General features: G+C 36.5%; 1 protein-coding gene across 2 annotated transcripts in view; it reads right to left on the reverse strand.

The window, feature by feature from the left end:
* CNTN1 (contactin 1) overlaps window positions 1–14,344 on the reverse strand; it is a 337,786-nt gene that overhangs the window by 50,042 nt on the left and 273,400 nt on the right. For both annotated transcript variants that reach the window (XM_069094831.1, XM_069094830.1), the window contains one exon: window positions 12,653–12,723. In XM_069094831.1, the coding sequence (XP_068950932.1) occupies window positions 12,653–12,723 (71 nt within the window). The remainder of the gene's footprint in view (window positions 1–12,652; window positions 12,724–14,344) is intronic.

Consider the following 14,344-nt stretch of genomic DNA (forward strand, 5'->3'; position numbering starts at 1 on the left):
ACCTGTTTCATTTTCAAGGAAGATACAAAGGCACCTTGCAATTAGAATGAATGATTTTAAGATTCATCACAGGTAATCAATAGTCTCTGAAGCACTTTTGATGGATCATATAAAAATTTTAAGGGAAGAATCTCTGCCATTGACAGTTTTAAATGTAAGCACATGAACATTCCAATAACAGAGATTGTTTGTATTAATATAGCTAGAAAAATGATATTTATGAAATTGAATTCATGATTGAGTTTCAGGAAAAAACACTCATTAACTATATAAAATTCATTTGAGCAACAAAATATTGTATTGTGAAAGACAAAAAGGATTTGAACAGTAAAAAAAAAGTGTGTGTGTGTCGGGGGGGGGACTTAATCCTCAACTCTCAAGGGATGGGAAAGGGCAAATTTCCTTCTCTTCTCTTCTTCTACCCTATAGGCCAAAGGATATCTCACAGCACAATAAATAATATAGTAGGAGATACCACACCCAGGTGAAAGCAGGCCCATCTGATTCCCATATTCCCAAAGATAACTCAAAGAACTGTGACCTCTGTAAGTTATGCAGACATCCAGTCCTGAGCACTGGGGTTGAATTGCAGAAAGGAATATGTTGAGGAAACCCAACTGAGTAACATACTAGCAAAGACAATGTACTCAGGAGATGTGGCATAAGATCACTATATGAAGGAAAAGACCAGTGGAGCCCTGAAGTTCTGGATTGTAAATTGCCTGTGCTGTAACTGTTCCCTATGTCCCAGTACTAGATCCTACTCATGCACTCTATGTATGTGCCCATTAATTCCACTGATGCTTTTATGTATGTGTGGAAGAATGTGTTACAAATTTATTGGGGGAGGGTTTTTAAAATCTACTGTTTTTATGATGCCATCTCAGAAACAGGCAGCTGATTATTAAAAGAAAGTGCATTGCTAGGAACTTGTGTACTCTAGTTTTAAAAGTGCAGCTCCGTTAAGTACTTTGAACCCAACTATAATCATTCCACTTTTCCCTTAAGCCACCCAAATCCTCAATTTCCACATGCAGATTAGAGGGAGAGACATACTCAAAAAGGGAAATCCATCAAGTCTAAATCAGCCTTTCTGCAGTTTTCACCATTTCCCTTTGGAACAGAGAGTCGATTCTGTATTCTATGTGATATGATCTTAAACACATGAACTGCTATCATGGGATAGCTTGGAATATCTTGAAGTAGCAACATGGTGAAATAGAACTAGTACTGAATTCTGAGTCAGGAGAACTGGGTTTGTCTCTACCTCCTGTGTGACCTTGGGCAAATTTACAACTCACTCAGTTTCAATAGTAGAGACAGGTAAGTGGGATAGTGGATAGGGCACTGGGTCTTGAATCAGGAAGACCTAAGTTCAAATCCGGACTCAGATACTAGCTGTGTGACCCTGGACAAGTCACTTAACCTCAATTTCCCCAACTTTAAAAATGGGAAGCCCCTATTTTGTAGCATTATAAAAAATGTTTATCATTCATAAAATACCAGACATTATGATTAGATGATCCCTAAGGTTCCTTTTAGCTCTCAGTTCATAAGAATTCCTTCCTTTCTCTCTACCAAAATAATTTGTTTTTCAATTTAATAATCCCAGTTTCTTTAACTGAAGTTTACAAAGCATGATGTTGAGGTCTTTCACCATTCTGGTTGTCCTTCTTTGGTTGTTCTCTAGTTTATAAATTTCCTTCCTAAAATGTGTTATTCTGAACTAACTACACTTCAGATGCAGTTTGACCAATATAGGATATAATGAGATTATCACCTCTGTAAATCTGGAAACTATGTCTTTCTTATTGCAGCCTAATATTAATTTAGCTTAATTGATGCCATATCTCATAAGAAACAGAATGCTGGCAAATGTTTAACAACCCTTTCTGTGGGGGAAAACGTGTATATGGCACTTTTAAATCTAATCTTCATATTTTTCCCATCACTTTCATGAATCTAGACAATCAACAAAACAGTAAAATGAGCCCCAATTTGTAGCATTTGCGAATTTCAGAAGCGTAAATGTAACAGTTGGCCTTCTTGAACCAATATGAGCTAGTTACAGCACACCGTAGCATATGGGCGCCTCCTAAGTTAATAATCTACTAAGATTCCCAGATGTTTTTAAGGTAACTGTTCATTTTACATTTATAAAGAATTTTTCCCAGTGTTTTCTGTCTTTTAAAAAATTTATTATGAACTTTGAAGTCATCAAAAGATAAATTTCAATGTAAAAAAAAAGAAAAGCAACGAAATGGGTTGTAGAACCAATGTTCATGTTCAGTTATAAGAAGATTTTAAATTTAGTAAAGCAGTAACAAAAATTGCTTTTTCTTTGACACTTCTGAATTGGGGGGGAGGTTTATTCAGTGTATTTTATTGATTTTATATTCTTTTTTCCCTTTGGTATTAATTAATTTTTAGTTTTCAACATTCATTTTCACAAGATTTTGAGTTCCAAATTTTCTCCCCATCTCTCCCCTCCCTCCCACCCTGAGATGGCATGCATTTTGATTACCCTTTCCCTAAGTCTGCACTCCCCTCTATCACCCCCACCCCTTATCCCTTCCCCCTTACTTTCTTGTAGGACAAGACATTTTTATACCATTGTCTGTATATCTTATTTCCCAGTTGCATGTAAAAAAAATTTTTTTAGCATTTGTTTTTAAAACTTTGAGTTCCAGATTCTCTCCTTTCTTCCCTCCCCCACTCACCCTCATTGAGGAGGTAAACAATTCAATATAGTTTATACATGTGTAGTTATGCAAAACACATCCATAATGGTCATGTAGTGAAAGACTAACTACATTTACCTCCAACCTATCCCTCCCTCCCTCCAATTTATTCTATTTTCTTCTTTGACCCTGTCCCTTTTCAAAAGTGTTTGCTTCTGACTACGCCTTCTACCAATCTGTCCTTCCTTCTATCTTGCTCCCCCCCAATCCCCTTCCCCTTTACCTTCCTGTAGGGTAAGATACACAGTTGACTGTGTATGTTATTCCTTCCTTAAGCAAAATCCAATGAGGTCATTTTCTCTCATTTCTCCCCTCTTCCCTTCCATTGTGAAACTTTTTTCTTGCTTCTTTTATGTGAGATAATTTACTCGATTTTATTTATCCTCCCAACATATTCCTCTCTTACCCTTAATTTTTTAGATATCATCCCTTCATATTTAACTCACACTTTGCCATCTATCTATTTATATTTCCTCCAACTTCCCTAACACTGAGAAAGGTCTCATGATTTACAAATATCATCTTTCCATGTAGGAATGTAAACAGTTCAACTTTAATAAGTCCCTTATGATTTCTCTTTCCTTTTCATGCTTCTCTTGATCCTTGTATTTGAAAGTCAAATGCTTTATTCAGTCCTGATCTTTTCATTAAGAATGCTTGAAAGTCCTCTATTTCATTTTTTCCCCTGAAGTATCATACTCAATTTTGTTGGGTAGGTGATTCTTGGTTTTAATTCTAGCTCCTCTGACCTCCAGAATGTCATGTTTCAAGCCCTTTAATCCCTTAATGTAGAAGCTGTGAGTTTTTGTGGTATCCTGTTTTATTTCTGCAATACCTGAATTGCTTTTTTTTTTGGCTGCTTACAATATTTTCTCCTTGACCTAGGACCTCTGGAATTTGGCTACCAAAATTTCCTAGGAGTTTCCCTTTTGGAATCTCAAGACCCAATTGGTGGATTCTTTTTTTTTTACTTTTTGGAGGGGGAAAGGCATGGCAATTGGGGTTAAATGACTTGTGCAAGATCTTCAGGCTAATAAGTGTTAAGTGTCTGAGGCTGGATTTGAACTTAGGTCCTCTGACTCCAGAGTCAGTGCTCTATTCACTGAGCCACCTACCTGTCCCAATTGGTAGATTCTTACAATTTCTATTTTACCCTCTGGTTCTAGAATATCAAGGCAGTTCTCCTAGATAATTTCTTGAAAGATGATATCTAGGCTCTTCTTTGATCATAGCTTTCAGGTAGGCCAATAATTTTTAGATTATCTTTCCTGGATCTATTTTCCAGGTCAGCGGTTTTTCCAACAAGACATTTCACACTGTCTTCTATTTTTTCATTCTTTTGGATCTGTTTTATAATTTCTTGATTTCTCATAAAGTCATTAGCTTGCATTTGCGCCATTCTAATTTTGAAGGAATTATTTTTTTAAGCTTTTTGACCTCCTTTTCTATTCAGCAACTCTGCTTTTCAAGGCATTCTTCTCCTCATTGGTTTTTTGAACACCTTTTTACCATTTGACCTAGTCTGTTTTGTAAGATGTTACTTTCTTCAGTATTTTTCTGGGTCTCCTTCAGCAAGTTGTTGACTTGTTTTTCATTATTTTCTTGCATTACTCTCATTTCTCTTCCCAATTTTTCCTCTACTTCTCTTACTTGATTTTCAAACTCCTTCTTGAGCTCTTCCATTGCCTGCAACCAATTCATATTTTTCTTGGAGGCTTTGGATGTTGGAGCTTTGATTTTGTTGTCTTCTTCTGGTTGTATATTTTTATCTTCTTTGTCACTAAAGTAAGATTCTACAATCTGATTTTTTTTACACAGTTTGCTCATCTTACCAGCCAAATACTTGACTTTCTAACTCTTTGTCAAGGTAGGATTCTGTTTCCAGTGGGGGGTGGGGGATGGGGGTGGATTACTGTCCCAGGCTTCAGGGGTTTTGTATTAGCCACTGGATCCCCCACCATCTGTGAGCCTAGAACTCCAGAAGCAGCTGCTGTTGCTGTTGCCACTGCTGCTGCTGCCATCACCACCATTACAACCTCTACCACCCTGGGAATGGGACCAGACCACGCTCCTCTTTCACTCAGGCCCCATCGAGTTCTGCCATTGATCTTCCACTCTGTCTTTGGTGTTTGTGGGATGAGAAGTCTGGAAACTGCCATAGCTGCCAGCAACTCAGCCCCCTGTGGCATGCTCCATTCCCATCTACACCAGTGCAATCCACTCCAGATTGAATTCCACTCCCAGTCCAGTGTGATATAACCTTCTTGTCAACATTCCAGTCTCTCATAGACTGGAGATGTGTTTTACTCTGTCATTTTGTTGGTTCTGCAACTCTATAATTTGTTTAGAGTCATTTTTTACAGGTATTTGGCAGGGCTTGGGGTAAAGTTTAAGCACATCCTTGGTTTTAATCTGCCATCTTGGCTCCACCCCCTCTCCTTTTCTTTTTTTTATCTCTAACACTAGTCACTAACATCTTTCCCAACAGAAATCCACACTGAATCCCTGTGCTTTGTATAAATCAAGCATAACTATGGTAAGTATAGATCAAAAGTAAGTACAGTCAAGTCATAAGTATAATAGTCATTAGTACACATTGAGTATAGTGAAGCAAAAGAAATCAACACTGTGGCCATGTCTAAAAATGTACATCTCATTTTGCACCTCTTGACCATCACTTCCACCAGGAGGTAAGAGGTATATGAAAAAATCATAAGACTTCTAAAATAATGTTTGATCACTATATTAATCAGAGTTCTGAACTTTTTTCCATATTGTTTTTCTTTACACAAACATGGTCATTATGTGCATTTTTCTTTTTTTATTTAGTATTTTATTTTTCCCCAGTTACCTGTAAAAAGCAATTATTCATATTCATTTTTAAAATCTGGAATTCTAAATACTTTTTCTTCCTCCCTCTCCAAACACATCATTGAGAAAGCAAGCAATATGATACAGGTTATACATGTGTAGTCACGAAAAACACTTCCATAATGGTCATGTTATGAAAGAAAACACAGACAAAAGAACTCAATAAAAACAAAGTAGGTAAAAAAAAAAGTACGCTTCAATCTGCAGTAACAAACCTTCAGTTCTTTCTCTAGGGATGGATGGTATCCTAAATCCTTCAGAGTTGTCTTGGATCACCATTTTGCTGAGAATAGCTGTGTCACTGGCAGCTGATCATCTTACAATATTGTTGTTACTTTGTACATAGTATATTTCACTTTGCATCAGCCCATTCACATTTTTCCAGGTTTTCCTGAGAGCATACTGTTCATTTTCTTTTTTTTTTTTTGAGGGGGAAGGCAAGGCAATTGGGGTTAAGTGACTAGGCCAAAGTCACACAGCTAGTAAGTGTCACATCTGAGACCAGATTTGAACTCAGGTGCTCCTGACTCCAGGGTTAATACTCTTTTCACTGTGTCACCTAGCTCCCCCTATCATTTCTTATAGAAAAATAGTATTCAAGCAAAATCACATACCACAATTTGTTCAATCATTCCCTAATTGACAGGCATCCCCACAATTTCTAATTCTTTATTCCCAGAAGAAAGTTGCTATTAATATTTTTGTACAGAGGTACTTTTCCTTTTTTTAAATCTCTTTTGTGATACAGACCTAGACTTGGTCTTTGCTCTATCAAAGAGTATGCATGGCTTTATGGGCCTTTGGGTATAGTTCCAAATTGCTCTACAGAATAGTTGAATCAGTCCACACCTCCACCAACAGTGCTGTAATGGCAAGCACAGAAGTAGTTCACACCTTGTTTCAGCAACTGAATCAACACCTTGTTTCAGTCTGTTAAGAAACAGAACCAATGAACTCCACAACTTGTGAACTCCTAGGGAGGAGCTAATGACTATATAATGAGAGCCCCAGGTCTAGAGACAGCAAGAACTGAAGAAGGTTCTTGTGGTAGCAGAGTCAAGAAGGAGAAAATTTGTGGTATGCAGGCACTCTGTTTGTCTGCTCTGTCTGTGTTGATGTTTGTTTAGCTTACATTTGTGCCATTCTAATTTTGAAGGACTTATTTTCTTAAGTAAGCTTTTGGACCTCCTTTTTCATTTGGCCAACTTTGCTTTTTAAGGTATTCTCCTCATTGGCTGTTTGAACCTCTTTTACCATTTGGCCTACCCTGTTTTTTAAATACTCTTTTCTGCCCTGGGATTGTATTACCACCCACCTCCACTTTGGCCACAAGTTTTGCCATGCTAGTGCTTCTCCTCACTTTGGAACTGTCACCTAGGACTGTGACCTGGATCCAAGTATGGGCAAACCAAAACTGCCTCAGTGCTTGTAGAAAGACATCTGTAATGCCCTTCTGACCCCCGCAGACTGAGAGCTCCTGATGCAGTTGCTGCCAATACTACTGCTGATTCCAATCTCTCCCAAGGCCTCTTCCTGGTTTGCTGAGGGCAGAGCTGTGCTGGGGCAACTTGTGATGGGCTATGCTACAGTCTCCACCAGGTACAACAGACCTTTCTTGCCAAACTTCCAAGTCTCCCCTGATTGGAAATTTGCTTTACTCCATCTTTTTGTGGGTTCTGCTACTCTAGAAAATTTTGTTTAGAGTCATTTTTAAAAGATATTTGAAGGGCTTCAGGGGATATTTAAGGTGAATCCCTGCCATTACTAGGCCATCTTGGCTTACCCCCATCATGTACATTTTTTCTCCTGGTTCTCATGTCACTACATGAGGTCTTACAAATTTTCCTGAGATTTCCCGAATTCTTCATATTAATAATTTCTTACATCAGAGCATCACTTTATATTAATATAATATCATTTTCTAAGCCTTTCCTTGGTTAAGGGACATCTATCTCTTTTGTAACGAGGTTTCTTGGGGGAGTTTTGCATCAACAAAAACATCCACTATGAATTTATCGCCTAAAATTATCTTTATCCTTTTTTGGAACTCTCCCAAAATCAAAGGGATTTTATTCCTTATTATTCTAATTTGTTTATGTTTTGACATTTTATATTTAGGTTATGTGACTTATTTGGAGTTTCTTGTGGTATGTGGTGTGAGGTCTTGGTCTAAACCCAATTGCTGCTGGACAGCTATACAGTTTTACCAAATTTTTTTCTCTGATAGTGAATAACTACAGTGTTTGGGTTCATCAAACACCATGTTACTAAGTTTGTATATTTGTTTCTATATGCTGTGTACTTAACCCTGTTTCACTCACTAAGATTTCTATTTTTTGCCAGTACCAAATAGTTCTTAATGATTATTATTTTGTAGTATAATTTAATATCATTGAATAAAAAAGGGAATTTAAGTAGTATTGTTGCTTTTTTATATTGGCCCAGCCAAACCATGGGTAATTAATAATGCTCTAGTTATTTAGGCCCATTTTTATTTCATAGAGAATGTTTTGTTTAAGTTGTATTCATGTATTTCCTATTTCTATTTTGATAAATGGACTCCTAAATGGTTTAAATATTATGCAGTTATTTTGAATGGAATTTTGTTCTGTATCTCTTCCTGTTTGATTTTGTAAGTAATGGACAGAAATACTAATGATTTAGATGAGCTTATTTTATATCCTTCCAGTTTGCTGTAGTTATTTATTATTTCAGTTGCTTATAGTTGATTCAGTGGGTTCTCTATCCTAGAACTAGATAAAATCTATCTGCAAAAATTTTTGTTTGTCTATGCTTTGTCCCTTTTTTTCAATGCTTTAGCCAGACTTTGTAGAAATAGGTTAAAATACAGTGGTGATATTGAATATCCTTGCTCTTATCTAATCTGCTTTACCTCTAAATCTAATCCTGTCTCTTAGACTTGGAAACATATTAGAAACAAGCTCATTTAATCTCATGCTCATGTATTTTAATAGAAATAGATGTATTTTGTTAAAATCTTTAAAAGATCTTAATGTAATATTGTGATTTTGATTGGTTATTAACTGAATTCATTACAATTTTTCTAATATTCTATAAACTTTGAATTCCTACTATAAATACTGTCTGGTCATAACTTACAATGTTTTTTTACATAGCTCTATTATCTCTTTGCTTATTCTATTATTTTATATTTAAAAGTTGTATTGATATTTGCTAGGTATTTGGCCTATAGTTTTCTTTCTTTGAAAAATCTCTCCCCAGTTTAGGCATCAAAACCATTTCTGTATCATAGAAGGAATTTTATAAGATCCTTTATTTTCCTATTTCAAACAATATGTATAATTTTAGAATTGATAATTCTTTCAGTATTTGATGGAACTGGGTCAGCTAAGGTGGCACAGTGAACAGAGCACTGGCCCTGGATTCAGGAGGACCTGAACTCAAATTCGGGCTCAGACACTTAACACTTACTAGCCATGTGACCTTGGCCAAGTCACAACCCCAAATGCTCTGGCTTCTCCCCTCCAAAAAGAAAAAAAATTTTTGATGAAATTCATTGTAAATTCAGTTGTCTCTGAATTTTTTTCCCCACTGGAAATTCATTTGTCACTTCATCCATTTTCATTTTTGAAAGGTTTTAGAGATATGAAGTTCCGCCTCTGGATTGTTTTTGGCTGCATTTCAAAAGTTATATTGAGTAGGGAAAGATGCCTTGTAGAAGATGGGATTTTAGCTGAGAATTGAAAGAAGTGAGGAAAACCAGTAGGTAGAAATGAGTAGTGTGAGCATTCTATTCATCAGTATAGAGATGGTCACTGAAGCCATGAAAGCTAATGAGATCACCAAGTGAAATAGTATAGAGGAAGAAGAGAAAAAAGCCTAGGTCAGAACGCTGTAGGATACAGGTATGGATGTAGATCCAGTAAGTCTGAGAAGGAGACTGAGAAGGGGTGGCCAAAAAAGTAGGAGAATTAGAAGAGAGTAATATAACAAAAACCTAGAAAGAAGATAATATCAAGGAGAAGAGAGTGGTCAACAAAATCAAAGCCTACAGAGAAGTAAAGAAGGATGGGGATTAAGAAAATGTCATTAGATTTGGCAAGAAAATGAGAGAAAAGTAAATGGAAGCGCCAGTTTTAGACAGCTTTCTCAAGGAGGTTAGCCACCAAACGGGAAAAAGAGACAAGTATGGCATATAAAATAATGGACCAGATGAGGGCTTTTAAGGATGAGGCTGGGTGGATATGTGCATGTTGGTGGGGAAGCAACAGGAGAAAATGAAGATGAGAGAGACTGGGGCAATTAGCTGGAGAAGACAGGATTGAAAGAGATCCCTTGTGCATGTAGAAAGTTTGCCTTTGCAGAGAGGGTCATATTGTTGCATAAGAAAGAGGTCATGAAGGAAGCGACAGAAGACATGGGTGATGCAAGATGATGACAGCAGAAGAGGGAGCTCTAGGTAAATAGCCGGATTTTCTTTTTTCAGTAAAATGTGAGGAAAATTTCTCAGTTGAGAAGATGAAGGAGGGGAGTCTGAGGCAACGTTTAAAAGGTTTGGAAGAGACCCTGTAATAAGTGTTACAGGGAGTTAATTAAGGAAGTGTAAAATGATGTGTTTCAGCCACAGGGGACCAGTTGAGGATATATAACATAAATCTGTAGTGGACCCAGTCAATACAGTTTTGTAATTTTCTCTAGATTCACTTGAGCACATGTACAGGAGAGAACTAAAAGTGATCCAAGGCTAAGGGTGAGCAGGGAGAGATATGCAGATATGATAAGAGAGAAAGGGACTTAAGAGCAAAGAACAGTATACAGTTGAACTGGTTCATGAATACAGTTCAGGAAAGTATTGATAAGGTCAAAGGATTGGAAATCATGGTATGGATGAAAAATAGGGTTTGGAGTTATGAGACATTAGGAGAGAGGGAATGGCAATAGACTGTGATTAGATAAGGAAATTTCAGAGTTCTTAAACATGGAAGTGTCACATTTTGGGTGATGGCAAAATAATGGGCATGACCATTGTTGTGTGCTTGATGTGGGGTGGAAAAATAGGTCTGAGTAAGTTGAGGTAGGATTTTGAGGGAGGGTGTATGTATGTTAAAATATGTTGACTGGTATATGTCAATATGAGGGCAGGAATTGAGGAGAGAAAGACAGATAGTGAATTTATTTAGAAAAGAAGGGGAATGTCCAGGAGGCAGGTGGACAACAGCCACCACAAATTTTGATTTGGTAGTAGATACAGACTGAATGAACCTCAAGGAGAAGAGGTCACTGAGTGATGATAATAGAAGGAGAACCTGGGAATGGAAATGGTGAGCAAGGAGTATTCAGAAGACAAAGGAGATTTGGTAATGGAGAGGCTCCAGATTCAGGAAACAGAGGCAAGATTGATGTCATCTTGAACTCTAAGGTTCATATCTGTCATCATTAATTTTGTACAGATATTTCACCTGGACTCATAGGATTCCATAGAGAGGTGATGGGAAAAATTAAGGACATAAGCTGTAGTGTAGTACCATATATCTTAAAGTTATTATTTTCCAATCATTCTACAAGAGACATTTGAGAAAAATATGTTTAAAGTTTTTTATTTTTTTCTCCTATAGATTTCTCAGAGTCTCTACTGACAGTGAAGAAGCTCTCTATAGTCTCTGGCTTGGTAGATTACACAAGTAATTCTCTCCCTTTCTTTCCCTTTCTCAAATTAAATCCCTTTGTTATATTTGTAAGAAGCAAGGAAGGAAACAAGGCTACTATGTGCCAGACACTCTGTTAAGTACTTTACAAATGTTATGTCTTTTAATCTTCACAACAATTCTGGGAGGTAGCTGCTATTATTGTCCCCATTTTACAGCAAGGGTAACTGAGGCAGACAGCGATTGACACAGCTACTAAGTGTCTGAAGCTCAATTTGAATTCAGATCTTCCTGACTCTTCCTGTATCTTCCTAGGTGCAAGTCATCAGGTAAATATATTTTACCAGTCCTTGATAAGAACCCTCCATCTCCATTTTAAATAATTGTCCAGAAGTAGAAAACTCTTTCTCATACATCTTAATGTCACCTTCTGAAGTCGTTAAATTTCATAAGTAGCAGTCATGAAAAAGTTACCTCAAAATTTTCACTTTATTGTCCAAGATGTCACAATTCATAGCACTGTTTTCTGGATTACTCTTGGAAGTATTATTTGTATTCATGTGAACTGTCAGATTATGTTACATAATCTGGCTTTCAAAGTATTATTAGTAGTTTATATACCTGGGGAGATAGTAAACTTCTCTGTTGTTAATGTCAAGTCAAAAAAATGGCAACCTTTATATACTCCTCAGCACTAGTAAAAAAAAAAATCTCTATTATGCCCCTCCATTTCTTTCCAACCTATTAATTAAATGGATCTCTCATATGTAATGGCACATGAATATCTACACTAAGATTCCCCAGAGGAAAAGCAACTGTCTTCTCCTGAGGGAGCCGGTTCCCTCTTCTTGATAAAAATTCTGTATCTCATATAAGATCTAAGCATTCAGTTGTACCTACTCTCTTTCTCCTCTATATTATATTTTCCCACCCTCTGACATTGTGAAAAAGAAAAAGATCCACCTTTGTCTCTTCAAATCATTTTTCCTCCTAATTTTTATTTTTTTTTTGTGAAGAAGCAGCTCAGACATTCCGTTTATGGGTGAAAAAAACCTTCTAAAATAGCTCTCATTTATGTAATGTTTCACAATTTCCAAAGCACTGATAGGAAAAGAAATTATTATACCTATTTTATAGCTCATGTATAAAACAACACAATGTGACTGATTTATCAATTTGACATTTTAAGGCAAAGAGGAATGAAGGATAAGAAAATAAATTTTGAATAGCCATGATTGTGAAACTCACCTATATGTTTATTAAAAACTATATAACATTTTAAGGTCCTATTAAAATTATCCATGGAACATTACTCCTTTATGATTCAATAAGTAAAATAACACTCAAATTTATATGTGGTTATATAAGTTAATGATTATAAAATCACCTTTTTCATTTTTCATGAATACTTACCACCCATGTTATTGTCAATTCACGGTTACTTCCACCCCCTCCTCCTACATCTGAAGGAGCCACATTAGGTGCTAAAATAACAAAAGAGATAAGCCATATCACTTTTTTTTCCTAATTTCATTTATATCATTTAACAGAGAAACATATTGCTTGCTTAACCTAGGCAAGACAAACTTGTGGCTCACCATAATATAATAATAATGGCCTGAAATAGAAGTCACTGTTTGCTCTAAATTAAAGATGGGTTCTCTAGTTACATGAAATAAAGTGATTTCCCCCATCAAAGTATAGCAAAAAAAATTTAGTGGGAAAGATCCAATTTCCTTTATACCAGATTTTCTCATTGTGAAATACTAAAACACATTATAAGGTTCCATATGTGATTCCAGCATGACCCACATTTCAAGAGTTTCAATCCAATTTAAAATATTCTTTAAAATATCCTAAAATTAATATGAATAAAGCTAAATAACTGTCTCATGGTACAGTCCATTTTCTCAGTTGTTAAAACTAAAAAAGAAGTTTAAGGCATTTTCTTAAAATTATTTTTTCTGATATTTGTCAGATGTTATAGGTTTCTTTTTTTATAAAGCAGATACATTAAATGTATATGTGTTAAATCTATGAACATTTAGTAAACACCTATTATGCGCCAGACACAATGCTCTGTGCTAGGGATACAATGAAAGGAAAAAAAATAATCCCTTATTTTAGTGAGATCACAGTCTAATAGGATTAAGCCGCTACTATGTGCCAGGCACTGTGCTGAGCAATGAGGCTACAAAAAGAGGTAAAAGACAATCTCTGCCCTTAAGGAATTTACAATCTAATGGGGAAGAGAACATGCAGACAAATATATACAAAGCCAGCTAGCTATATACAGGATAAATAAGAAATAAACAAGAGAAGGAAATCATTAAAATCAAGAGGCATTAAGGGAGGCTTCCTATAGAGATGAAATTTTAATTGGGACTCACAGTATGTCAGGGAGGTCAGTAATCAGAGCAGAGGATGGAAAGCATTCCAGGCAGGAGGAACAGCCAAAGAAAATGCCCAGGACTGAGAGAGTGAAAAGCCAGGAAGTCAGCGTACCTGGATTGAAGAGTGTGTACTAAGAGAGTAAGGGGAAAGCAGATTGGGAAGGCAGGAAGGGGCTAGGTTATGAAAGGTTTTGAATGCCAAACAGCACTTTATAATTTTCTCCTGGAGGCAATAGGAAGCCAATGGAATTTATGAGTAGCAATTGTGACATATTTAGATGAGTATTTTAGGAAAATCACGTTAGTGGCTGAATGGATAATGGATTAGAGTAGGGAGAGATAGGTAGACCCGTCAGCAGAATGTTGCATTAATCATGGCATGAAGTGAGGAGGGCCTGAAAGTGGTGGCAATGTAAGAGGAGAGAAGGAAGCATATTTGAGAGACATTGTAGAGGTGAAATCAGCAGGTCTTGGCAACTTTGAGTGAAAGACAGTGAATCCATTGTGCCTCCTAGGTTGTAAGCCTGAGTAACAGGGAAGATGATATTGTATTTTATAGTAAAAGGGAAGGTAGGAAAGGACAGAATTCAGGGGGAAAATTCTGTTTTGTTCATATTGAGCTTCAAATGTCTACTGGACATACAATTGGAGATGTCTGAAAGGCATTTGGCAATGGAAGGCTGGGCATCATCAACAGAGAGATTAATTCAGG

The sequence above is a fragment of the Petaurus breviceps genome, unplaced genomic scaffold (genome assembly GCF_028583685.1).
Source record: "Petaurus breviceps papuanus isolate PSGF00001 unplaced genomic scaffold, PetGlider_PUasm1.0 221, whole genome shotgun sequence".
Taxonomy (NCBI): Eukaryota; Metazoa; Chordata; class Mammalia; order Diprotodontia; family Petauridae; genus Petaurus; species Petaurus breviceps.